At 46.2% G+C, this 27770-nt stretch overlaps 1 protein-coding gene across 2 annotated transcripts in view; it reads left to right on the top strand.

Annotated features, from left to right (window-relative positions):
* ASTN2 (astrotactin 2) overlaps positions 1-27770 on the top strand; it is a 598062-nt gene that overhangs the window by 196000 nt on the left and 374292 nt on the right. For both annotated transcript variants that reach the window (XM_090021411.1, XM_090021412.1), the window contains one exon: positions 15091-15198. In XM_090021411.1, the coding sequence (XP_089877537.1) occupies positions 15091-15198 (108 nt within the window). The remainder of the gene's footprint in view (positions 1-15090; positions 15199-27770) is intronic.

Genomic DNA, 27770 nt, shown 5'->3' on the forward strand with positions numbered 1-27770 from the left:
GCACAGACTGAAGCCAGCATGTGGTCTGCTAGCTAATGCTGAGAGGTCTGTATAAGGCAGAGGGGTGGGGCCGGCCCTGCTGTGGAGCAGAGAGCATAGAGAGCATGCTTGGATGCTGGGGGAGTCTGGTTTAATTTAAACCATCAAGAGACAGACATTGCATAAACCGGTTTGACCCAAATCAGTTAAGTCTGATACTTCAACCAGGTTTATCTCAAACCGGGTTCAGCCATTTCCAAACTGGTTTATGTGCACTGAACATACGTTCTGTTACAGGTTTAAACCAGTTCCTGATCACTTAAACCAGTTTGTGTCTGCCCCTAGCCCAAGGGTCTGGCTCAATGCCATGTGGAGAGGCAGAACATGGGGATTTGTTTGCATTCTGTGATTTCCCAATCTGTTGTTCCTTGTATCTTGTTAGTCGGGGTAAAGGATTGTTGGACTGTACTATAGAGAAAGCCCCCCTCTGTAGTAAGGATAGCATTTGCCTATAATACAGTACATGAGCCACACGGTGATTAAAAAACTAAAAGGAGAACGTAGGAGATGGAAAATGCAGTCTGGGGTTACGTTGGGTGGCTGAGTTCTGTTCCTGGCTGTGATTTAGTCCCCCGAACCTCAGTTCCCTCGGTCATAATATCTAGAGGATGATGCCTCTCTCAGAAGTGTGTTCAATTCATTAATGCTTGTGAGGTGCTTGGTGGAAGGCAGAATGATCTATCTCCTTTCAGTTCCCAGCCTCTTGAAGGGCCTTGCATAGTACATTTCCACTTGTTTTCTTTTCTGCTGTTTTCTTTTTTCCTTGCAGTCGGGAGGAGTCTTTGTGTGGAACTTCTTGCAATGCATGCCCCCTGTAAACCTTTGCTCCCATAATTGCACATGTGTGTGGGTTCAGTGGAGAGCTGCATGCTAGTTTAGTGTATTACACACTGCAATCTTCAAAAGGGGCTAGTGACTTAGAGTGCCTTTGTTGTATTGTGATCCTAAGTCAGTATATATTAGCGGCTTAATTTTCAGAAAGTACTGAGCATTCACCCCTGAAAATCAAGGACTCCATGGCACCCTTCAACCTTCTTCCCTCTTCACGCTCTTAATCATTGGTGAAATTTGTGGCCAGAAGGTCCATGATGCTGCTACATTAGACTGATCACTTCCACTCATTCCCTCAGCTCCTTTCCAGTTTAGGACGTTTGCTTTTACGGCTTGCATTTAATTGCTCCTCTGGCACGTTAGCGATTGGAGCGCTATTGGGCATTAAGGTTAAATGATGATATCACAACTTACTATGTTTGCATTTTACATCCAATTGCAAACACAAACCCTTCGCCTCATTAATCCTTTGCAATCTGATTTTTTTTTTTCCTCCCCCTAAATGAAATTGTCGGTTTGGGATGCATTTATTTTCTTTTAACAACAGCGTGACAGTTCCGCTGATGGAGTTTGCATCCAACTTTGTTACCGGGTAGTGACACTGGCCTGATGGATGCATGTGTGTAATTATTTTCTCGCAGTTTGATTTAATTAATGCTTAACCTCATCAGAGTCCTACAGCTGGAGTGCTCTCTCTGCAGGAACTGCTAATGGCAAAAGGATTTCTTCCTTTGGAGAGAGGCTCCAAAGGACTCCAAATGCCTGAGTTTAGAGAGAGGAAGAGTGCAACCCAATGAAAACAAATCACAAATAAGCCTCTCTTTCTTTCCATCCCTACACTAAGTGCATTTAAACCACTGCCTATTGCTTGTCGTTAAATCTGATTTTGCACTAAGTGTTTCTAACAGCTCTGGGAAAGGTCATATTTTGCTGAGAAGATCTACTTTAAAAAATCCTCTCCATTTACAGTACAATATAACTTTATTTTGTATAATGCCTTTTTCATACAAACTTTCTCCCCAAACACATTTGTCTAGTGAAATACAGTTAGAGTTAATAAATAAAAGGAAAGAGAGGATACTAGGAGTATAGGCACAGGAGGAACACATAGAGTAAAGGATACTTTTCCTGATGGTTGAAAGTAGGCAGAGGCTGGGCAGACAACCAGGTGGCCAGGAAATAGTTCAAAATTGTACTTGTTGCAGAGAGGGCTCTGTTGCATTATGGGTATAGTAGAAGTGGCTAGTCCGTTGAACCAGTCAGAAAGGAAGCCTGTTTCCCACTCTGGCAGGAACCTGTCGTGTGGCCTCCACCCCTCCATATCTGTTTCCCCAGGTGTAAGACAGAGGAACTTTTATAAAGCATCGTGTGCTCTAGGACCCCCGGGTATTGTTATGATTGGTCTGCAAAGGAACAAGAAGGGAGATGAGGAGCGCCAAAGTCATCCGGGGTTAATCCATGGCAATTTGTTGTAGGTAGTCTTAGTTCGAAACAAAAATGATGGGCTAATTAGGGCATCAGTGCTGGAGTGTGGAAGAAGGCAGTCTGGGTGTACTGCCATATTATGTTGTACTGAAACTTTTCTACGGCTAGGCACAGACATTCAAAAAGCCTGAGGCAGAATCGCTCTAAGTTGCATGGTTTTCTGCAAGTGTTTAGCAAACAGAGCACATATTCGCCTTTGGTTGGTTGAGGAGGGGTGCAAATCTTAGATTGGGTGTCGTCATTTTTAAACTAGTCTGCACATGCCAAACTTCTGTTTTGTTATGGGTATAGACCAGTTTCTCATAGCTTATACCTGTAAAAGTATAATGTCTGGACCTGGCCTAAGTCTAAGTGACGCTTGGTTCATGCTGTAGGCCCCTGTGCCTGTTGTGTAAACTTCAAGAAGAAAAGACTTTTTAAATATAGGTGCCAAACTAAAAACTCCCTGGCTCAGTTCAGTTAGCAGTGTCCATCTGAAGGATGTCTGCTCTTTGCTATTCTAATCCGAGCAACCTCTCCATCTGGGTTCACCCAACTCCTACTATTTTCAGGCTATCCATGTAGGTGGTAGCACAATCAGTGCTCCTTGCTGAGTATTCTCCATCTGTTGCTCTTCCAATTGTACTTTTATACCTATTTAAAGTGTGTGTGCGTGTGTGTAATGCACACACATGCAGAGCACTTTCCAGGTCATTGCATCCTGACATAGCGCAAACTACGGGCTTTGTTCCTGTACTGGGCATTTGTGATTCCTATCAGATTTGGCCTCTGGTGAGAAATGGAGCCTGCTCTGGGGTAGACCATGATACCGTCTTTTAATAAAATACATCTCTTTACTAGGTAGTGACTTAAAGCAGAAAGCTGAATGCATGCTCAGTCGAATATGCATTCAGGCACGTGGCCGATTTTAGGAAGAGAGAAAGTAACGCCTCTATTTTAACTGAGCTGAAACAGCACAGCACCTCCTACAGAGGAAGACTATGATACGGTCGTTAGAACACAGGGCTGAAAACCAACCAGGAGTTGGTTTTATTTAAAGAGGGGTGTATGGTGCCCTCTCCTGGGGCAGATGTTTAAAAGCATCACAGCTCTTACAGGAGTTGACAAACTTCTTGATACCTTAGGGGAAAAAAAAAAGAACGGAGGAACCAAATCAAAGTGAAATCTACCATAGGCACCTGAAGAACTCTGTTCCCTGAGCCTAAAGCTGCTTGGTGGATAAAGGCCAGCACTGAAATATGGTTTTTATCTCAACTGCCAAAGGTAAATAAAAAGGTTAAATGAGCGCCTTTCCCTTTTAAAATAAATAAGTGATTAATAGATCATTCTGCCCTGGAGATAATTTATTGTTGATCAGAGCTGTATCTTAATGCACTTTAGAGGTCTCCACTGTGCCATAATTTACCAAAAGTTGCTGCTGCACAAGCCAGGAGGGGAATTAAAGACCCAGAAGAGGAAGAAAAGAGCATTGCAGTTAGGTCAAATGTTTCCCTTGGGGACCTGTTCCTGCCAGTAGCCCCCTTGGCTTTCCATCCCCAGCATGGCAGGCGTTGATGTGTTGCAGAGTACAGTGTGTTGGCAAAGCCTTGTCTGTCTCCGTCTGCATGCATCCAGGAGTAGGAGTTTTCTCAGTGAACCTGGTTTTTGTCAGGCAGATTCCTGTATCCTACTTCCAAATGCAGCCTTTCCTATAACTGAGATGGCTGCATGCTTTTGACTTGATTCTCTTTTAATTGTTCTTTATTAAGGGGTTTGTTGATTTGATGCTAGAGCTTAGAAACCATCTGTGCCTAGTTTGTCCTTGTCCCTTCATTGAGAATAAAGGACAGCAAAGATGTTCTTTAAGGCTGTTATAAGTAGACCTCCTTGAACCGTGAATTTTTTGTTCTGCTTTTTTTCCCCAGCTGAGTCGCCCATGCGTGTGCACACCCCCATCTGCACCCACACATACACACTTTTCCTGCCAACACAAACAGTCAGGCCCTTCATTCTGTATTTAGCCTTCTTTTTTTTAAAACAAATTCAACTTAGATACATTTTGAAACAAAAAATGGTTTAAAACATACCAAAATGTTGTGACGTTTCTTTTTCCTTCTTTCCTTTTCTTCCCTTTTATAGGTGGCTTGCATGCTCCCCCCCTTTTCTGAAATGACAGGGTGAGTCTGGCAGACTTTACCAATAAGCTTGATTATTCTGAATCTGCACGTCTTTTGGTAAAAGCCTATTGGAAAAGTTTTGCACAGTTCTAATGCTACGGCCTCCCTACCTCAAGATACCATAGTATCTTAATGCCTCACAATCTTTAATGCATGCATTTTCCCCACAGCCTTGGGGGTAATGCTATTATCCTCAGTTTACTAATGGGGAAACAAATTCGGGAACTAACTGACATACCCAAGGCCACAGGCAAAGCTTGTGGCAGAGCTTGGAAGTTGAACCTGTGCTGGGCATTTGTGAATTTGGAATTAGGTGGTTTTGAACCCTTTTGCATCCTAAGGTTCAGAACCACCCAATGATGGGTCTGTCTACGTTCCTTCTGCCCCACACAGCACCGTGGGGAAGAAGAACAACCCCAAGGGAGAGGTGGATGCAAGAGAAGCAAACTGAAATGCAGCCCATGGGCCAGCAAGCCTGGGAAGTGTGTGGAATGCGAATACGAGGTGGTCCCTGAGCATGTTCTGTTTGTAGGCTTATTGTCATAAGGCACACGCGTGCACTCATGCACGTGCATACACGTGCACCCCCGCTTCCCTTGCAGCTGATTCCATTTGCTGGCAGTCATCAGCAGTTGAAGTGGCGGGGGGCACGACTGGTAGCTGTGTGATTTTCACATGGGGCATGGCCCACAGTCTGGGAAATACTGCCATGAGGTATCATTGATGTGGCTCGGGGATCCAGCAGGAGCACACAGGTAATTTGCTGAGCCTCGAGGGGAATCATACAGAGACTTAGCTGGTAATTCTGGAATTGCATGACTAGACAAGTGAGCCACTAAGCCCTGCTTCCCTGGGACACCGCTCTTCTGCCTCTCTGCCTTTGATTCCTTCTTGGAGCCTTAGGAGCATTTTCTTTTTGTTCTGCCCTGCGTTGAAGGTGTCTTTTGAAGCCCGCAGGCAGCTGTCCGCCTCTGTTTTGCCAGCTTCGGGGATCAGAAGGAGAAAGGAGGGGCTTTTATCTCTCCCCTGTTGCACTGCTTTTCTCCTAACTTTCCTGCTGCCTCCTGCCCCTCTCCTCCCCTCTTCCAAGAGGCCACACTAAAAGTTAGCTCAGCCAGGTACTACTGGAGACCCTCCAGAAAGAAAAGGGCTAATCCCCGTGGAGCTTACCTTGAAAATCTTGATGGTTAAACTGGATTTTTTTAAAAGGCCCTGGGGAGGGGAGAGATGGTGATAGCCATTTTGCTTTGGAAGACAGAATAGTGGGGGGAAGAGGTGGATTTATAAAAAAACAGATGGACACTGTGCTCAGAAACCTGGTGTGTGGCCTGCAGAAAGAGGGGCACATTGCATAATGATGGCCTGCTAATTATATCAACAGGCCATGCCGTGCAGGTAGCAATGCCTGCAGTTGAAGTGCCAGGCAACGTGGCCTTATCGACCCCTCGTTTTTTGTTTTTTTTTCTTTGTTCACTTATAACTTTGTTAAACTTGACCCCTGTGAGCTGATTTTTTTTCTAGGTTGGATGTCTGCTGCCTTGAGCAGAAATTATTTGGAACATTTCTGGTAAAGCCGTTTGCCTGTTTCCACAAATGAGCTAGCAGGACGTAGCTTTGAGGAAGAAAAGTTCCTGGACATCTCTAGAGCTGTTGAGTGGAAAGAAGGGTGTGTTCTACTCTGCCCTTAGTCAAGTTATGTATCTTTGAAAAATCCCATTTTATAGACTGTAACAGGGTACCATGCCCAGGGGTGGCTGCAAACCCCTGGAGGGGCCCACAATTCCCCTTTTTACCCTGCCCACTCTAGAAACAGTCTTTCTTTGTCATTTGCCATGTCTTGATGTCCCTTATGGTTATAAAAGGGAGGCTGCCCCATGGCTTCCCAGATCTGGTCTAAGGAATACCTGGAGGTGGTGGTTCCTTTCCTTAAGGGCTAATTGCACGGCTCCATGCTCCATGCCTCACAGATTTTGAGTCACCAATTGAGTGGGACACTTGTCCCTTTTATCTTCAGGACTTTCTTTTTATCCTTTTTCTTGGGGTTTTAGCCTTCCTGGCTCCTTGCCCTCTACGTTGGCTAGTTCTGCAACCCAGGCCCACTGCTCTAAGCCTGGCTTCTGGGCTCCAGCCTGCACTCTGCCTTGAACCTGCCCCCAGCAAGGCCCAAGACAAGCATATGCCCCTAGGACACTAATGGGACCTCTGAACCACCCCTCTAGTCCCAAACCACCAGCCTTATCATTTAAAAAAAAAAAAAAAAAATTAAGACCTCTTGCCTACTTATCAAGTGTGTGTGTGTCTCTCTCTGGGTGGTTCTTTCTTGTTTCCTGCCCTGAAGAGCTGCTTTCTTCTAACCTTGTTGGAGAGTCAGGAGCGCTACACTTCACACGCTCAGGGCTGGCCCTCTTTGACTGGGTCAATCCCAGGGCTTATATAGCTCTGGCTTGAGCCCACTTCTGGTCATGTGAGCCCCCACTCAGCTGACCTGACTACCGGGCTAGGTAGGCTCTAAAAACTGTGCCTTTAATGGGGCTGCACTACTCTCCAGTAAAAGGGCCAGGGCTCCCTGTTGCACAGACCTTCAGTAGAGACTTGTTAGAGTTGGCCGCTTGGACCTGCAGACGAGGAACTGGGCTTTCTGCCGGGGCTGCTATGTCACGTGGGCACACGAACTGAAGGCAGAAGATGGCCTCCTCTTTGCTCTCCAGGCTTCCTCTACTGGCTCCCGGGGATCATTTTGGGTAGCTGGACAACTAGAATTCAGAGAGAAAATTAGACTGGAGGGGCTGGGGATGAGTGGGCAAGCAGGCTGAGTTAAGGTTGAGAAACCTGGGATGGGGGATCAGCAGTTGGGTGGGGAGCCCTCAGGGGATCAGAGAACTGGCTAGTTACAGAGACTGATATGAGTCTTTGGGAGGGAGAGATGAGACCAGGACTGAAACAGAGCAGAGGTGAGGAGGCAGAAGAAAGGAGTCAGTGCTGGGGCTTTGGGGTATAAGTTCAGGTACTTAAGGTGTAGGTCATGCCCAAATTAAAGTTGTCTGCACAGTGTTAAGGCTGGTGCCTTTGGCGTGTGCATTATGATGCATTCTTTAATTACGTGATCACATAACATGTTTTCCTTGGACCCCTGCCTCGTTCACTGTCTGAATTAACATCTGCTTCAAAACCAACTGCGAGAGCCCTGCCCCAGCCACACATGATCTGTTTGAGTGGATTAACGAGCTTGTAAATCTTCAAACAGGATTAGAAACAAGAGCACCTTTATTGAGACATCTGGCTCACCGGAGGATTTCAGCAGGGCTGTTTCCGGGTTTGCCTTCAGTGGGGTGAGGGGGAAATGGGGAGCTTATTGAATCCTTCCCAGTCCTCTCCCCAGGACACTTTGTGATTTCTGCCTATTTTTTCCACCCTCAAATTCAGAGTGATTTGATGGCTTGACTACAGAACAGAGGGCTGCTGGCCGGGCTTTGAGTACGTTCACACCTTTGCAGCCAATATGAAGGACCCTGCCTTCTGCTGCCAAGAGGTGCCTTTTTTCAGGAGTGCAAAAGTCTAAAAACTCTTGGTTCGGAGATGCTATCTTTTATTAGACCAACAACTCTTAGTTGATCTAATAAAAGGTTTCCTCTCTGAACCAAGAGTTTTTAGAGTTTTGCATTTCTTTTTGTCTCAGACCAACACAGCTACCAAATACAACCTTTTCAGGAGTAACGTTTTCATCATCTCGTCATCCTGCCCTCCAGAGAAGCTGCAGGAGATGCGTGTGGATGCTCCTCGGCCTTCATTTCGTCTCTGTGGTCCAGTCAGCCTCTAGTGCCTTCCCATAGGGCACTTCGTGCATAGTGGAGCTGCCAGAAGTGGGCATGTGCCCTGTCAGCTTAGTGGTGGCAGCCGCTATCTGCTGTTGGAGGGTCTGGTGGTGGAAGCAAGCAAAGGCAAACCAAACCTTAGCCACTCTTATGGCCAGAGTCAGAGGTCCCAAATCTAGAGTCTGTGCATAAGTCTGGAGAAGTCCCCATGGAGATGCATCTGCCCAGAGAGGCAAGATTGGGCCCTTAAGTTTAAATAAAGATGTGAAGTTAATATTTGCAGTAGCATAACTGAGGGAGGGTGACTGGGGCAGCAGCCCTGGATGTCACCTCTGTGTGTGATGGGCTGGGGGGTGGGGTGGGGTGACAAAGTCAGCATTGATCTTGGGAGCACACATCAAAGAGATCTCTGCAGAGTGAAATCAGGTAGGTGCCAGAGTGAGATGGAGGGGTTTGCTTGCACTTCACTCTTCCCATTTCCTAAAACAAAATGCAGTGTGCTTTTTTCCCCCACACAGAAGACACACATATACACACGCATGTGCACCAAAAACACAGTGTGCTTAAGTATGGTTTTATCTGTGCTTTTGCCATGTGTCATGTGGGACATGGGCAAACTAAGAGAATGCCCTGTGTCTTATAGGTGGGATACGAGGGCACTTCAGATGCTTAGCCCCAACAAGTACAGTACAAAGCTAAAGGTCCATGCCCTGGGGAGTTTTTATCATAAACAGAGAGGGAAAGCACTAACCTACTGGGAAACCTAGAGATAGGCCCTACCTTGAACAGCTGCAGGCTGTGGACATTTGGAGGAAATGAAAGGAGAGAGAGAGAGGGAGAGATCAGTTTCCAACAACATTCACTGATACCCAACTCCCTTGAGCTTCTTAGAAAGCATCAGCCTTAATTCTGGGGGGATGACTTTGTTGCTGGCCAAGTGATGGCATTTTGTTTTAACAGGGTCTAGCAGTGCTTGTGGGATTCACAGACAAACCTGAGAAATGAAGGTAAAGAGAGACAGTGCTGTAGCTCTTGGGTCACACAGTAAGAAGTTTTGCTGTAGAGGATAACATAGCAAAAAGTCATGGAGATGAGGTTGACTTTAGGCAGGAGAAAAAGGGCAGAGAGAAGGAAGGTCTGTGCCTTGGGAGAGGGAGGGGATGATGTATATATGGGGGGGTGCCTAAGCTACAAGAAAATTTAGGGGGAGGGAGGTTCTGCTAATGATGGCTACTCGACATGACTCTTAGTGTGAGAGCGTGTGCTGTTCTCCGGAGCCGAGAGGACTGTATTCCAGCTATCTCTGCAGCACTGCACATGCTCTGCCAGGCATAGGGTATACTATACTTTATCAATACATAATTTTGCAAAGTTCCTGCTGCTGTATCAGACTCTCTTTCTTTTTAAAGTGATTACTCTGCTTTGTAATTGGTTGCAATGATTAGAATCTTTTTTTCTATTACTCGACAGTTTTTCTTCCCCCTTTTAAGAGAACTAAAGGAATTGCTGACGAGGCGCGACTGTCTTGTCTTTAATCTGGCGGTCGCCTTGTTCTCACTCTGACAGCTGCTTCTGCTCGGATGAGTCCAGCTGGGATACCAGTGTCTATCTCGCCAACCCAAGGCATCCCCTTATTAAAAAATGGGTGAGAGGGGATGGATTCGTCCTGGGACAAGATAGGGAAGAGAATCCCACATCCTAAACTACTGGATGGGAAATTAAGGCAAGACTCTAGCAGCTGGGATACATAATGCCACACTCCTTGGAGTCAGACTTGCTACCATGGGTTTCTCTTCCCTACAAGTGACCTCAGTTGGGTTCTGCCAGGCTCTTAGGTGCAGAAGCATATTGTAGCAGGAAACGCAGAGCCACTGAGTTACCAGAAAGATGCATCATCAAGGTCTTTGTGGATATGTGAGGGTAGTTCAAAGGGGGCCTGCCCTCCTGCCCAGCTGTTTTGGCAGCTGGATGACCTTTGTCAATTCTTGAGGGGTAGGGGGAGGCATTTCCTTTCTAGCTTGGGGACCTGTGCACAGGTCTCTCAAGTCCCATATTAATACATCTTGCGCAGTTCTAGGTAATCAGAAAATGCAATATCTCTGTCACCAGCTCTCTGAAGACATCCAGCCTGAGTAATTTAACATGTCAGCACCATCCATCATGGAGACGCAACCAGCAAACAAACGAAAAGCCGCTAAAGGGGGCTGGAACACTAGCTGCCTGTGCAGCTTGCTGGACATGGACAGCCCCATTTTCCAGTGGTCGATGTGTGTGGCGTAATAACTTACTTTGGGGAATTTGGGTGGGAGTGGGGGTGCCAAAGAAAAAGCTGAGATCAGTGCTGCTTCCCTCTATAGCTCAGAACCTGAGGGGGTTTACTGGGTACTTAGTCCAGGAATGAACTTCCTAACCCCTTGCCAGGTGGCTTAAGAATGACAGCAGCCGTGAGTTTGGGAGAGACTGTTTTTTCCAGGTTGGTGTGTGTCACATTTTTTTCTGCTCCCCATCCAAGTGGATTCTTGCTGCCCCGAGTCTCTCTCAGGTGTTTGAGTCTTGCTCTGAATCAAAGCCGGGATAACTCCTGACTCAAAAATTGGCTTAGGCTTCTAAGCTGGGCTCCTAAGCGCTAAGGCTTGGAGTCCAGACAAACATGTTGATGTCCCTGTGCCAGGCATCTAGGTGGCCTGAACTTACCAAGCTCCACTCACTTCCTTGTTTTGTTGCAGACCTGCACCTGCCCCTTGCACAGCTTTCATCTCAAAATCCCTCTGCCCTTTTCTTTCCCCAAAACAAATGCTGACTTTTCATGTGGCTGCCAGCTGGCCTGCGAGTTTGTAGGGACAGTCTCTGGTGCATACTGTTGTAGTATAAGTATGTCTGACACCAGTCCTGTGCTGTGTCTCTGTGGCAGCCTGGCATTGACGCCGAATGTCAAGTGGGCATGAAGGTGATATGGCTTACCAGCTCTGAGGATCTGCTTTCTTAACCTCAGGGTATGGTTTTCAAAGCCTGCTACACCATGCTACTGATGAGCGCGGGTGGCCTGCAGACTCAGAGCCGTTTCTAAAGCCCTTCTAGCAGGCTGATATTCTGCTATTATTGCTCTCCCGTTTTAGCCATTTTCTATCTTTCAGGACCCTAATGGAAATATTCAAGTAGTGCTGGGTAATTAATGACTGCACTTTAGTGCCCTAAATCGCACACAGTAGTAAAATGCCAAGCAGCAGGCACTGTTTGCAGCAGCCTGAATCACTGCAGGGGGCTTAATTGGTCATTCTGGCCTCCAGGTTGCCTTGGAGCTTCCAAGGCCGGTTCTGATGTGTCCCTTCCATTCAGTCTGCCTTTGAGAGCCGCCATCAGACACTTGCTTGATTTCCACCTCTCCCTGCCTATGCTCCTGGGCTGCCCCTGGGATGCTCAGCACCCCCTGGTAAGCCTTGTTCTGGAAGGGCCCCTGACGGCAAAGCACACAGTGATTTTTGTCTTTGCATCACCCGTGGCATCTGTAGATGCGACTTGGAAATAGAGACTGAGGAGAAGAGAGGAAGGGTGACCAGCAGCCCGTCCTACATGTTGCTGCGAGAGTGGGGAGTTGACTGGTTTGTGTGTATTTATCGGTCTATGTTTGTCATTTTTAAGTGAGCACATTAATCGGAAGGAGACGGTTGGGGTAAAACTCCCAGGCAGCTTGCTTGCCATGCTCTGCCCCATACGGAGACAGGTGGAAGCCTTTGCATTAGCCTGCACTGAGTACGAGGCCAGACTCCAAGAGAAGCTTTGCCTTATTAATATCTGCCTTCCGGCGCCAGCTGCGGCTCTGTGCAACAAGTGTGCAGCCACTGACTGCCTGGGTGTTGTGGGAGGGAGTGGGTACATGGGAGAGCAGCACCAGCAAATCACAGCTATTGGTATTGCTCAATCCTGGCCAGAGGCCCCAGGCAAGCAGTGATTTTTATTTCTTGACCAGAGTTCATCTTTTCCTTCCTTTCCCTTCCAAAGCCTGAGACCCTGCTCTGCTGGCAGGCTTCCACAATCAGGGATCTGTTGCGATGCGGTGGGGTGAAATCTGGCCTGTAGTGACCTATCTGCCACATTAGAGATACCAAGGTTCGGAGTTCAAACAACAGCTGGCCTGATTCAGTCCGTTCTTTGCCAAGTCGTCAACTTGCTTGCCAAGAAGGTCAGTCTTTGGGTGAGATTTAAAAAACTTAGAGCCCTGTCTAACCTTAAATACATGCATATTTTTGGCTGTCTTCAGAAGAATAAGAGCTAGTGTCTGGCCTACCTCTCAGTTCCCTTGTGGTAGAGGGATTGTCCATCTTTGTGTGTACAGCTCATGAAGCACTCCTTGGGTTTCTGCTGTAGTTGCCTCTGTGCCTACTTTCAGTTCCATTCCTGCTACACCATGCATGGATTGAATAAGGCATTGCATTTGCTTATTGATGAAACAAATACTTGGGACAGAAGTAATAGCCATAGAGGTGCCATCTGTAGCTTTTCTGGTGCATCTGACTTTGGCCTGTCTGTACTTTTGTAGGAGAGAGAGACTGCAGCTATACTGACCATACTACTTTCTTTTCTCTACGTTGGGCTCCTAGCAAATGTATAGAAACAGTGCCTCTCCCTTGGAGGGGACTGAATGTCTCAGAGTTGATTAAATGTGCCCATCCCTAGTCTTCACCTTTGATCTGAATGCAGCCTTGGTCGGTGGCCTTCTGAAGGCAATGGAATGCCCTGTGTGCAATGAGTTTTCTTCCTTCATTGTGAGTATTGCCTTTACAACCCTTGCTCCATCATTGGCACAAGGGCATAGTGGTTGAAGTGTCTCATAGACAGGCAAGGTTCTTCGAGTAGGTGTGAGATCTTTTATTAGATCAACTGAGTAGTTGGAAAAAAGTTCTTTGCGAGCTTTTGGGTGCAATCACCCTTCTTCAGGCATAGGAAGTCTCTGCTGCTCTGAGACTTGAAAGAAGCTTAAAGTTCATTTTAGAGCTAATTAAAGCTCATTGTAGAGGCATGGGTTTGAGTCTTGCTTCAGAAAGCTGTCCCAGACAGCACTGCTGTAAATGGGATCCTGGCCACTCAGGTGGAGCATCAAAGGAGCTGGATGTGACTGGCTACATCACTGCCCTGTGCATTGTTGCTTACAGATACTAAAATGCCATAACTGTGGTAGTCTAATGGGCTTCCTTGGCTTGCAGAACTTTGACACCCCTTTCCCCCCATCCATGCTTACAGTCGTAGTTCAGAAGCCGAGGTCTGAAATGTCCCATACGAGCAGGATCGTGGCAGGTTGGTGTGGGCATCCAGGCAGTTCTGCCAATGCTTGCATCGTATCAGCTCTGCTGATAGATCGTGATTCTGAGCTTCAGAGCCATCAGCTCAGTGCCTTCCCCCAACTCTTTCTACCCTGGCCTCACTGAGGCGATTAAGAATTTCACAGGGCATAAGGTGGCACTTTCGGTTGCTGTTCCCTTGCCAAGAAGCATGTGAATTGTACTTCTTCCTAGACTAAAAGAGTTTTAAAACAGTAAAATATTTTAATGGCCATTTAAAGGGCCAGTGTCAACCCCTGGAGGCCTCTTCTTTTTTAACTTTCCGAAAGGGTGGAAGGCTTGTGCCAGTTCTGTTCCTAGATCATTGGGTTATTTTAAACACAGGGGCTCCTAGACATTTAAAGCTGTTATAGAGAGGAACTGCCTGGTTGAATGAGTATGCATGTTTCTGGGTGTTCCTCATCTCATCAGTACCTTAAACTTTGGGTACTCTTTCCTACTTAACAAAGTGGGTCACCTTTCAGAAACTGCCTGTCGCTCGCTGGATAAATCCAAACAGAAGGATGATTCTGACTGGGTGACCTGAGGGAAGAGGCTATTTTCCCTCCGTTATTTGTATTATGATGGTACCTAGAGCAATCCTTTTCAACCAGGGTGTCACAAGATCCTTTTAAGGGTGCCTTGCAATATGCCAGGTGTGCAAACACTTGCATATGGTTCATGAGAGACCCATAGATTTCAAATAGAAACCCATGGTATCAAAAACTCTCTGACCTGCTGTGGCCTTTCTGGGTCCTTTGCAACTGAAAAGTTGCTCTGTTGTTTTTCCATTGTTGAGAAATGAGTGTAAGCTAAGAGCTGGTATCTTCTGAGCAGTGCCTTGAGTCTAAAAAGGTTTGAAAACCACTGGCCTAGAGGTTGCAGTGAACATTAGAGCTTCATTGACATAGGTACTGTACAGACGCATGATGAGAAACAGTTCTTGCCATAATAAGTTGCTGACCTAAAAAGACCTAACAAAAGGGTGAGAGGGGAACAGGCATTGTGAAAGGGAACATGAATTACCTAAGGTCACACCAGAAGTCCATCGGAGAATCAAGAATGAAAAACAGGTCTCAGTGTTGTGCCCTATCCCATGCTGCCTTTTACCTGTGTTTTCTGTGCCTCTGTGAGTCCAATATACAAATCTATGTGGCATTCACTGTACACGGATCTATAGGAAAGCAGCTTAAACATTCAGGATTCTCAAAGATATTTCATTTGTAGACTTGCTGGGTCTTCTTTTTCTTTTTGTACAGCTCCTAGCACAATGAGGTCTCGGTCCACGACTGGAGAAACAGAGCGCTATGGCACTATGCGTTTGTGTCAGGGCTTTAAAGAGATGGGAGGGGTGGCAGCTGGATGGTGCTTTCCTGGTGAGGAGCTCACAGCTCAGTTTTGCTATTAGGCATCCAAGACAGCAGTGCTGACGCTCCTCTTTCATTCCTGCAGGCGGGATCGGGTTTGGACGTGCTAAAGGAAACTCTGGCTCTGAGGCAGATGATGAAACTCAACTGACCTTCTACACCGAGCAGTATAGGAGCCGGAGGCGAAGCAAAGGTAAAAATAAAATAGCAGGAGCTCTTAAGAGGCAGAAGAAACAACCCCTTCAGCTTGTGTCCCCTTGTGTTGCCCCTGGTGTATGATGGCTGAAGTACCTTAACTTAGTCTATGAGGAAGGATCATTGCTCTCAGTAATTCACAATCAACCTGTAGATAAATATGTCCCAGCCTGGGACTGCTGTTTTCTGCCAGCGGGAGGTGGGAGACATTAGCAATGTTTTGTAGTGATTATATCAATTGACTCAGTAGCTTGTTAGCATCTATTCCCTCATCCCCAGTATCAGTCACGTTAAAGATTTAGGAAGCACTGATCAATGATTATGGGTCCCTTTTCTTCTGCTGCTCTTGCAGAATGTGGCCAGGTGGGAGTTCACCACTAGCAAGCTCACCACTAGCATCGCTGCACTGATGCAAACACCTTCTGTCAATATGTGCAACTGCCATGTATATAACCAGATTAGGAAAAGACTAGACAGATTCATGGAGGATTGATCAGTCGGGGCCATAAATAGAGAGATATAAATTTCTGACCACTGGTAACCGGGAGGGCAAGATAGAAGATGGATCACTATACACATGCTTTTTCTTGGTTTCTTCATCTAAAGCATCTGCTACTCACCATGATCAGAGATAGGAAACTGGGCTAGGTGGGTATGTCTTATTCTTAAAATGGGATATACCCTGAGATAGATTGCCATAAACTGAATGAGTATATACAACAACTTTCTGTCTACGCTACAGAGTTAGGTTGGTACAGCCCCTGTCTTGATCCAGCCACCAGTAACAGTAACTGTAGCAATCCTTCCAGCTAAATAAAGCCCAACTTTCTATTTTCTATCATTGTCTAATGTTTGTCAGCAAAATTCCAGTTAAACTGAAATGCCCCACGCCTTCTGTTAACACAAAGACAATTAAAAGAAACAAGTACAAAATGAGGGCTGGGGCAGGGATTTTTTTTTTTTTTTTTTTTTTGCGCAAAACCCTCTCCAGCAGGGCTTTTAGTAAGTTCTAGGAGCAAGGAAGTGAAATGCCTAAGGTTTAAAACAAGTGTCCACAGTTTCCCCACTCAAATAATACCAAAATGACTTTGTTAAAAAGCTCAGATTATCTTTGTACCCCGTTCTCTGCGGGGATCCATGAGATTTTTGTTGCTGCTATTGCTGTTTTTTTAAAAAAAAATCTCTGTTAAGCAATAACAAGGTTTGGAAGCGATTTTAAGATTGCACAGTGGGTCTGTGCCCTACGCTTGTTTTCTTTATTAAGCCAAGCATAGCCAGAGTGCAGCATTCCAGATAGATGCCTGCACCCAGCAAAATAAATGCAGCTCTATTTATTTCAATGATTAGGCATTCAGATAAATGCGCATAACATGTTTATTTCAATGTGAAATTACCTCTACACCTATGATCGGCTCACTGATTGCACATTGGAATAAACAGACACATATTGCATTCGTTTCTCTAGGCTGAGAATGCATTCAGGTGTTTTTCTTTTCTTTTCGTTCTTTTAGGAGAAAAGGAAATTCGGGGTTACAGAAATTCCTACTGGATTATACTTGAGATTTTAAAGGCTCAAAGAATTCAGAAGTTAAGGCTTTCTGCAAAGACATTGTCTTAAAAGTAAATATGGGATCATAGGATCAGAGATTTTGCTTTTTTTTGGTAGGCATGTGGGGAGGTTCCTATTCTTCAAACAGCTATCTAGGACACAATCCTGCATTGGCAGACACAGGGAGTGACATTTTCAAAACTGTCCAAGTGACTTAAATGTTGAAGTTTTTAAAACTAACATAGACACTTAGGAGCTTACAACTCTCTGCATTTCTGTGGTCATGGGCAGACATAAAAGTTAAACCAGCTTTATTCTGTTATAACTGTGTAGTCTTTTCCCTTCTGTACTGCTGTACAGTCTGCACTTACATCAGTTTAACTCACTTAGGCTTCCTGGCATGTGTTCATCTAATGGTGCAATGGGACCTGATTCCCACCCCCAACAATCCTGCCTCCTGTACATGGAAAGATTTCAGGATAGAGGATCAGATCCCAATCACACCATTTCTACTTGCGAGTGCGGTGGGGTCAGTGGTCCAGGGATCATGATCCCAGGCTCCTCTGTACCAGCAAGTTGAAAGCTGGGTGCCCGCAGCCCAGCATGAACTGTGAGCTGATGCAGTTCTGATCCTGGGGCCGTCCAATGGTCAGTTTCAGCCCCAGCACCACACCGGAGCCAGGACCGACGGTCAGCTGATCGTGAGTCTCAGCTCCAGGACTGCACTGGGACAGTTTCGGAGTCCCATGCACTGGGATGTCAGAAAGTCTGGTGTGCAGCTCAGCTGCACATGTATTTTTTTTAAGGTCCTGGCACTCATGGTCCCTGGGATCAGGGAACCTCTCCCCAATCCCAGGGTCCCTGTGGCCAGGATGTGTCATGTATTGCGCTGCAGTTCTCTGGGAGTTATAGGCCAAGGCAGTTAACCTGCTGGGTTGCGGGGAGCCCTGCGGCTCCCTGTGACTTGGCACCACAGCCCAAGTGATGAGCTCCACTTTACTTAGCACCCTGATAGCAGCAGGGTGTAGCCCCATTCAGGGCTGTGCTACATATACAGGGGAGACGTCAGTGAAGCCTCACTATTCAACCTCCATCAGGCTTCCTGGCAGGAATCTTGCAACATTCAATTCAAGGTGCAATGGAAACCAACCACAAAAATATTACATGTTATGGAATAATTTTGTGACCAGTTTCTCATTTTGTCATGCCACTAATTGCCTGAACCTGTGGTTGGGGTACTATTTTACACATAGTTAACAGATTAATCAAGTCTTAAATGTAACCTCTGCCTTATTCTGGTACAGTAGTGGCATAACACACTATAGCTGATGTGTGATTTCAAGCAGAAAATCTGTCTTCATCTTTACATGATTTAAAGTTGCAGCTGCCCACAGCCAGTGAATCGCTTGTCAAAACAGGACTCGGTCTTTGAAGTCAGTCTAGGTGCTTTTGAAAAACACACCCATGAACTAGTTCAGTGTTGTTCAGCTTGTAGGTCATGATGAATGGGATGCATAAGGCAATTGGGTGAGAGATTGCCAAGCATTGAAAATAGTGTTAGACTCTAAAGCAGGGGTCAGGGACCTGCAGGCTGTGGGGTAGGTCTGGCCTGCAGCGCCATTTGATCCAACCCGGGAACATAGGGCTTCTACAGCATTTACTTCTACCTGTTGCTTCTTGGAAAAGTGGCAGTGACAGCTGGGGATCTAGACTAGATGCTCTAATGAGAGTAGCTGATCCCTTGCTTTCTGATTCCATTGAGCTGTTCCTGGGTTTGACTATTTATTTCTCTGTTAACCCTTTCTATTTGTTAAATGAATATATAAATGAAGCTCTGTGTTTAAAGACCCTGGCTGCTTTTACCTGGAGTATGGCAAAACTTTGCCTTGAATGACTTTCTGGAAATAATTTTCCATTATCATTTCATTGACTCTTAGCTCCCTCATGTACAGAAAGCACTAGCTTAGCAGTAAGTTACAGCGCAAAAATTATAATTACCACTAAAACAAAGATCTATAGTTGGACAGGGTCATAATTCCAATAGAGAAGGATGCATAGTCAGATAGAGCTAATTGTTGCAATGATGTTCTAATATTGATTTCACAATGGATTTGTGTCATTGTAGGTGCAATGAGATAATCATTAGGCACAGCGAGAGCTCTTCATGGTGATTTCTCTTCTAATGCCAGATTTTGCAGAAGACGTTAATGAGGTGGCATAGACCATTTTAATGAAGCGTTACAGATCATGGGTGAAAGGATGACAAATTCTCACTGGGTGTGATTTGTTAATTATAATATGCACAATGGCTACCACTTTTGTCTGGATTGTCCTTTAAATGACAAGTTACATTGTTTTTCTTTTGTGCTTTGGTCAAGACAAGTTAGTGAGGTGGCCATATGCTTTGCTCGTCTCCAAGCAACTCAAGTACGATGCAGGAAGGGATGCACAGGGAACTGTTGAGAGAGGTGAAATTCCTACCAATGAGGTTTGACTCTAGAGTGGCCTGTTGAGGAGGGGTGAAAGAATCACTGCTTGATTAAAACTAGTCTAGATAGAGAACAAAGTTGTAGATAAATCTACATTGGTCAGGAGTGCAGACTGCATAATGTTTCAGGAGTCTCCTCTCTCTCATCTCCGAATTGTGTGCTTTCTGTCAGACCACATCAGTGATGTATTTAGTAGCTGTGCTGGAGGGTCTGGTAACAACCATCAACTCATCCTTGTGGTAGGGCATGTGCATGCTTGTATGATGCCTGTGGGCCAGCCTTAACCTACTGCTGAACCTGAGAATTGAGTAGCAGCTACTGTATGTGCAGATCTCCACTGATTGCTAGGCAAAAGGCTTTGTTCCTTTCAAATGAAGACCTAGTGGCCATGACTATTTATGCATTTCTCATCTGCAGGGTGAACTGACACAGCTCTCCATCCTTGGGTCCTGACGAGAAAGCCATAGCCCTCGTGCACCATGTCGAGTTCCATCTCCTAACCCACCAGTGGGGGACAGCCCATGCCAACCCCCTACACATCATCCAGTCCCATTTGCCATTCTAGCAGGGCTTTGCTAAGCCATTAGTGGTGCGTCCATCATCTCAGAGCCTCCTTGTTCAGGGAAGCGCTTAGCAAGAGCTAGGATCATTTAGCATGCCACGTTTATTGGCAGCTGCACAGAGTGGAGCAGGAGGCAGCAGCACAGACTTGATTTTGAGTCCCACGACACCCTTCCAAAGGCAAGCATGAAGCATCTTGTGCTCACCATCAAGCCGGTCTTCAAGTTTAGGGTTCTTAAAGATTTATTCAGCAGGAAATCAGATGCATCCTCAGATAAACTGTCCTTTATTAACCACAGACCAGGATGGACGACTTACAGGGTGCTGGTATCAGGAATCTGATTGTGCCAGGCCTAAGGCAGATATTAACTGCCTCTCTTCATTGGGTACTATATTAGGATACTGTAGTGATGAGTGTGTATTTCATTTTTTTAAAATCCATTTAAAAATGCATCGAGACCCACTGCTGCAATTACCTGTACTCCCCTTGGCAACTCCCCTGGGCCACAGAAAGAAACACCCTTGCTCACTGCCATTGGCTAAGGGCTGGCAGGGTGCTATGAGGAGCTTGGGCTGCTTCTGTTACATCTGTGGGTATGGATTAGGCTCCTGTTTTTATGGCTGTCAATCTACACACCTTTTCCCAGCGCTAAATTCACTTAAAGAGAGCTATCAGTGTTTCGGAGATGTTAATCCGCCTCCACAGCTGCCCATCATGGGAGGTTTCAGAATCCGTTATTATCAGGTTCCAACTAAATTTAGTTGGTCTAATAAAAGATATCACATCCACCCAAAGAACCTTGCCTGCCTGTGTCCTTAGACCAACACGTCTACCACCAACACCGCCCCCCCCCCCTACCAGGTTCTCTCCCACTAATTATTTGGTTTTGTTTCATACAGCAAAACAAAATCCACCTTTACTCCATGCTCCTCTGCTCCCTATCTCTACCCCACCTTGCTCTTGAGAACAGCTGCTTTTAGCTCTCAGTTGGCTTCATCCCAAGCCCTTCTTCCCACCTGCCAAGTGAAATACAATTCAGCTGCAGTTCTGACTTGGTCTAACTGCTCTGAGCATTTCCGTTTGCTTGTATCGCCCTCCAAATACCTTTAAAAAAAAGGCTGAGATTTCGGAGCTGAGTTGGGCTTCTTGAAACTTGGAGGTAGGAGAGGTGGGGAGCAGTATCTTCTGGTTATGTTGTGGTTTGTGATGTCTGAAATAGGCTTAGTGCATCTACTGAGTCTCTTGGAAAGTGGATGGCGAGACACGAAAAGGTTTCACCCTGTCCTGCTTTTGCTTTGGCCTTTCTGAGCGCCTCTTTTGTAGACACGGAAGTAAAACAAATTAACTTGCCCTCCTCTAGCATCTGGTCACGAAAGGAGCTTAGAGTGTGGGTTAGGTTTAATGAGTGTCGCAGCGGGGCCTGGACCCATTTGGATTGGAAGCAGAGAGGGGCTAAAGTGATGGGTCCCTTCTATTGCAAGAATCTGTGATTGGGGCCCAGAACTGGTCTTGAATTGCCTGACTCCAGCCTAAGCCATCCTCTCTCAGAGGTCTGTGTGCGTTCTTCTCCTCCATTGCTTTGCTCTCAGTCGTGCAGCCATGGATGTTTGGAGCACCCACTTGGAGGCGCCTGGGGACTGGCTTTCAGAGGTGCTGACCCCCTGTGCCTATAGCCAAGTCCCACTAGAGTGGTGGGCATGTGACATGTCCTGGAATTGAGCCATGGACCCCTGTGTGCGTTTCCCCCCCAACTACAACATGGAGGGGATTTGTATCTGCCGCTCAGAAGTTAAATTCGTAATGTTCCTGGAAACTCTCTGATGAAATCAGACCCGTGACATTGAATATAAGTGCAAAGTATTATTATTATTGCTATAATGATGACTTGATGAGGGCTGTGATGGCACCTGAAGAGGGGAAATAGCCTTGATAAACTAAATAGCTCACCTGTCTGTTAGCATGCAAATTATTTAACGAGACATTTTGCTTTTGAGTACATACTCCCCATGGACCCCACTGTGAATAAGCATCTGCCTGTGCCAGCATCCTTTTCCCTGGCCCCCCTACCCTGCAAGAGCAGAGCATCAGTAGCTCCCTGAATCTCTTCTGTTTGCCTTTTAAAAGTGGGACGACGGGGTGGTGGGAGAAGAGGGGGGATGCACTGCTATTTGTTTGCATTGCTTATGTCCAAGCACTGTCTTCCCAGCCACAATAATCTGGCTCCATCATCAGGGTAACACACACAGCCTAGTCATCCTTTGGCCTCTCAGGAGACACATTACTGCCTCATAAAACACCTCAGTCTGCCCATTATGGCCTAATTAAGACCTTGGGGATTTGGGTTCCTCTTGTCCGCTGATAAGTTCTACGCTGCCTTGCTGAGATAAGGATGTCCCAGTTCACTCAGCTTTCGTCTTTGGGGGCTGTGGACCTTGGGGGATGATGGAGTTCAGGTACAGAAGTGGGGTAGGAGGGGACTCGACCTACAACCTGTTCTTTGGGTGGCAGTCTAGGCATATGAGATGCCCAGTTGTCTCTGTAGTCTGCAGCAGTGTTTTAGACAAATTAGCAGAGCCCAATTATCTGCCGTGTATTTGCAGCAACCTCTGCATGCGTGTGCATGCGCGAGCGTGTCTTGCTGGCTGGCAGAGCCTTCTGAGGGCTGTTAGAGAAATGAGAAGCTGGGCTTTGATCTGCCTCTGTATTTGGTGTTTAAAACAAGGCCTTTTATAAGGGAAAATTAGGTATTCGGAATCTGTTACATATGAGGAAACTTCCCTTTGATCCTCTCCTGTCTCCGGAGGCAACAGACACTTACTATTTCATGAGGAACTAACTGAAACGTGGAGTGAAATTTGGGTAGCATTCTCCCTTCCTTCTCCGCCGAAACCCGCAGAAACGTCAGGGCTAAGTAAACAGGGAGCAGCGGAAAGAAAGCGAGTCACCGAGTATCAAACACGGCCCCTTTGAGGCGGAGACGCTGCTGGAGGATTTGGTGTATTTAAATTGTGTCTCTGGGTCTGCACCTTCTTTGCTCTCCAGTTCAGCTTGCCTCCCTGACAGCAGCAGGCTTCAAACTAAAGGAGCCGCCTGTCAGGAATCAAATAGGAGACAAAAGGAGATAAACCAAACATGTCGTTTTTTGTTGCTTACACTAGCAAGAGGGGATAATCAGTCTCTCCTGTTCGCCTCCTTTTCAACTATGCTTCGTAGGTCTCCCCCCGCCCCCAGCGCACACACAACTCAGTGAATTATTTCTCCCCTTCTCTGTCTCATTTGCCCTCCATGCTGAACAATGCTGCTTTGACTGATACTTCTCATGCAGACATTTATTCAGAAGCATCAGCCAGTCTCTGATAATTGTTGTTACAAAAATTAGATTCCCTGGGAGCAAGTAATCCTAGAACCATCTACCGCTGGGTGCCTTCCCACAGAGCAGTGGGCGCTGGGCAGTGTCATATATGAGATGCTGGGCTGCGTGGTTCAGGGGTCTGATCCAGCATGGGGATTCCTGAGTTCCTAATTTACATCCACCATGGATACATGCACAGAGGTATTTGCATAGGCTTCACAGTAAGCAGAATTGAGGCTGTCCTGTATCGCTGACAACAGGGCTCTTAATTCCTTTTATGTAATTTAGCTTTCACAGTGGATGTCAGATGAGAGATGGCGAAAGGACTATCGATGACTCATTTCAGTCCCCTCACCCTTCCCTCCCGTCTTCATCTGAGTTCTGCATATCTTCCTGGTCTTGCAGGCAACCGGAAAATAGTCTTGCAGCTGCGGAGAGTCCTGAGTTGGCAGCACTGGTCCTGCTGCTCAGGGCAGAACATTTGCACAGAGTCCTCGAGCAAAGGGATCCAGTTTCCCCTTTAACTTTGATTCTGAACTAAAAACGCATTTAGAACATGATACTCGCTCTGTGGGCCCACCCTGGAGCCCTAAGCTGGAGAGAGAAGGTAGCATTTTGCTGCCTGAACTGGAGAGCAAAGAAAGTGCAGACCCAGAGACACTATTTAAAGACCCCAAATTCTTCAGCAGCATCTCTGCCCCAGAGGGATGAGTTTGATACTCGGGCACTGCTCCCTGTTTACGTAGTCTGCCCGGCACAAGGTGGGACTCCCCAGCTGGCAGCGTGAATGGAAATAGCTATTCTGTCAGCTCTTGGAGGTGCTCTTCCCTTGCCCTGCGGTAACATTTAGCCCACAGACTACACAGACAGACATCACTGGGCTGAGGGCAGCTCTCTTGGGGAGCATCAGACTCTCTGATGCTTTAAGATGGACAAGACAGAACACTTATAAACAATGTAAGGAACAGCCAGGGCCCTGCAACATATCCAAGTCCTGTAAAACTTGAGTAGTGTCAAGGCAAAAAACTCTGGTTTGAAATGGATGGAAAACCCCCAGATACTTGCACCACCAAGTTTGAGATCTGCCTTCCACCTTTGCTGTTCCTTCTTACCATTGGACAGCACTTGTGCAGGCAGATCTACACTATAGTCCACTGCTGGATTAGCAAAGTCGCTGAGAGAAGAGCATTTTGCAGCTTTTTTATTACACTGACAAAAACATGAGTGTAGACATACAGAACATGCTTTTGCCAGTCAAGCTTATTTTGCTCATGAAACTGGCATAAACTGGGTTGGCACTGCCACTCTCATGCTGCTGGTAGGTGTATCGGCATTAAGGTTTGGATAGATGAGCTGAGATAGCTACCCGAGGCAGAACCTTACTAGCGCAGGCCTGAGGCATGCGCGCGCATGTGTGTGTGCGTTCATATACGGGAGACCAGAAATGGCTGCAGAATATTGGAAAGTGGAGCGTGGAGCTATTATAAGGAGATGGGCATTAAGCAGAAGATGATGAAATCAGAGGGGAGTTCACTGAGCCTCTGCCTGGGTGTCACAATTAGGCCAGCCATGCTGCAGCTATACCAGCAGCCTTTTTAACTTCCCTCGGACTGCGATAAAGATAACGGCTTTTACATCTGTTCCTGGAGGCAGTGCTTTTCTTGATTGTATCTGATACAGCCTCACCGAGTAATTGAGTGTTTGAGAGTGAAAAATTATCTCTCTGGCTTGGCCCTTATCTTGACAGCAAAGCGGCACTTTTAATTTAATTTTGTTGGGAGCATGCGGGTAACAAATTTCACTAATCGCTCTGCTGTCGCCCTCCGCATGGTAACAAGCCTCTTGTTTCGCAGCCAATATAATGTAAACACGTTGTTAGATGCAAGCAGAAGGGGTGTGAGGTTTGGTGCTTTGAAAATAGGCATGCGCATGAACTTGCTTGGTCAGCAAGTCCATGACTGATCAATCAGACTTCTCGCTGTAGCAGAGAGAATGGGGAGGAAATGCAAAGTGACATACGTCACACCTACAAGGTAATGGTAATAATACTCAACTCTTAAATAGCACTTTTATGTGCATTCTTCCCATTTTATAGGTGGGGAAACACAGGCACAGAGGTGAAGTGACTTTCCTGAAGTCACCCAACAAACCAGTGGCAGAGCTTGAACTAGAAGTCCGGCTTTCCAAGTTCTGCGCTTGGGCAACATCTGCTCAGCCGCAGTAGAACAGCTGCCAGAGTGCTCAAGAGAGGAAATACAGCCCTGTGCTTAAATGGTTGCTCTGTGACTAAGGAGACCTGGGTTCACTTTTGACCTTTACCATTGTCTCTGTGTGACCAAAAGGCCCTCTGATCTGCCTCTCAAATGTTGAGCTAAGGCCTCCCTGTGTGTTTTGAAAATGAAATCTTTGATTGTGAGGTGCCAAGATATTACAGCAATGGTAAATTTGGTTTGCCTTGATGCACAATCCTATTGGTGGTGCCCAATAAATTATAATGGGGCATATGGAGTCCGGGTGTAGTCTTGGAGTCCAGGTGGGACCCACACAACTTTCTGTGCCATGTTCTAATCGAGCTCTCCAACACTTTGACATCTGCCCCAATTTGTTTGCAAACTTCTAAATGGAAGTAACTTCTCTGATTGCCCTTTTACTTTCCAGACTACACTTTATAGCGAGCAATTACAGGTTTCCCTTGGGACAAGATTTAAGTTATACTCAGAGTGGAAATTGTCTTCTGCCCTGAAAAGGAAGCTCTCGATTCACATTTGAGTCAATGTGGGTGCTTTATAAATGCAGGGTTTGGAGGAATGGTTTTGGGCTTGTTTGTTTGTTTTTGTGTTATAATTTCAAACGTTAATTCCAAGAGAAGAGTTTCCATTGATTTGTATGAAAGAAAATTCCAGTGCAAATAGTCTTTCTTTTAAACATGTAACCATTTCCCTAATGCGACTGCATCTCTACTGTTTCAGTGCCGAGAACATGAAAGCAAAACTGACTCCATTGATTTTAATTGTCCATGCCAAGAGAATGCAAAAAAAGTAAATAGCATAACTAGCTAAAGAGAAATTGGATTCATGAATATTCTTTCCAGTTGAATGCACCAAGGTGTTTTTAGTAACACAGGCGTAGGGACTTTTTTTCTAATATGTGATCAAGTTGACAGCGCCCCACTTATTATGATGGAATGCATTTGGGCAGTGCTTCCTGAGTGAATTTGTCCAATCTAATGAAAATCCCATTTACCATTTTCAGTTGGCGATAGCTTGGGTGACAGGGAACGTGGTCAATAGCTGCTTCTCTGACCCCTGTGTTCACAGTGGTGTTCATGGACTGGACTCTGTGAATGGCCGTTTGGGAAAGAGGTGTGGATGCTGGCACTTCACACTCAGAAGTCACAGGACATGGCTGAACCCCAGAATAGCCAGTGTCCCTTGTGCTGCTTGGTTTTCGCATGTGGAGAGAACCCTATGCTGATTGGGACTTCCTATGTCTTCCTGATGAATTATTCAGACGGTAAAAAGCTCTTGGGCCTTGAATAGCCCAGTGAAGTAAAAGCCATACCTTCACTGAGTCTGGCTCCAAAAGAACAAGTTCTCAACACTCAACATGAAACCCTGGGCCCACATCCAGGCAGAGGCATACAGGGCTTTTTGCAGAGTAAACTAATTGGAGTTCAGTCTCACTGAAAATAAGGGGGAAATTCAACTAGTTCAGTCAGTGCCAACCCTGCCTGTGCTTAGAGAGTTAGTGTTGCTGCCGCGGCTTTGATTGCTGGACTTGACAGCAAATCAGCCAGTACCTACTCTTCAGTACCTTGTAAAGCCAGTGTCCTCAGGATTCGCTGGCTGCCATACTGTTCTTACTTTGAGATGGAAAGAATCATTTGGACCTCTTCCTTCTGGCATGGTCTCATGCAAAGGAGATGTCTGCTGCAGCTGCCTCTACCATACCTGAATGTCTAATGCTTTGAGATAGGGACAGATATTCAAAAAGCCTGAGGCTAAATTGATTGTCCTAGCAGTTTAGTCTAACCTGGCTAGGTTGAACCAGTTCGTAATCATACAGACATTCCCCCTGGACTGAAGAAATTCAGGCATATGTCTGCAGTGGCTCAGGCTAGACATGGAGGGGGATTAGAGCAGCCCTCCCATCCCTTCCACAGTGCTCATTTGGGAGAAGCGTGGCCCAGCCCTGTCAGGACACTCTGATTAGGGAGGGTCCTGTCCCTCCACCACTGTTGATAACAGAGGATTTAGTTACACAGCAGGGAGTTACACAGGGAGTTGTTAGCTTCTATCAGTGCATCAAACAAAGCAAAATTTTCTCTCATTAGTTCAAGCTCTTCTTAAACAGCATTTTACAAGGAAGGAACAGGAGGACATTACCAGCTACCTGTTGATTAGCTCCAAAAAGCCAACACTGTCCCATCTGTCTTTGTTCTGTCTCTCATAGCACAGACCATAGCCAGGATTTGGTCTGCTAGCTAATGCTGAGAGGTGTCTCTGGAAGGCAGAGGGGAGGGGGGAATCCCTGCTTGAGCAGAGAGTGGTGGGTGGGGGAAGCCAGGTAGATGCCACTGTACCTGCAGTGTCTCCCAGAGCTCCAGCCAGGGAGCAGA

Source organism: Crocodylus siamensis, chromosome 11 (genome assembly GCF_052110815.1).
Source record: "Crocodylus siamensis isolate JL-2025a chromosome 11, ASM5211081v1, whole genome shotgun sequence".
Taxonomy (NCBI): Eukaryota; Metazoa; Chordata; order Crocodylia; family Crocodylidae; genus Crocodylus; species Crocodylus siamensis.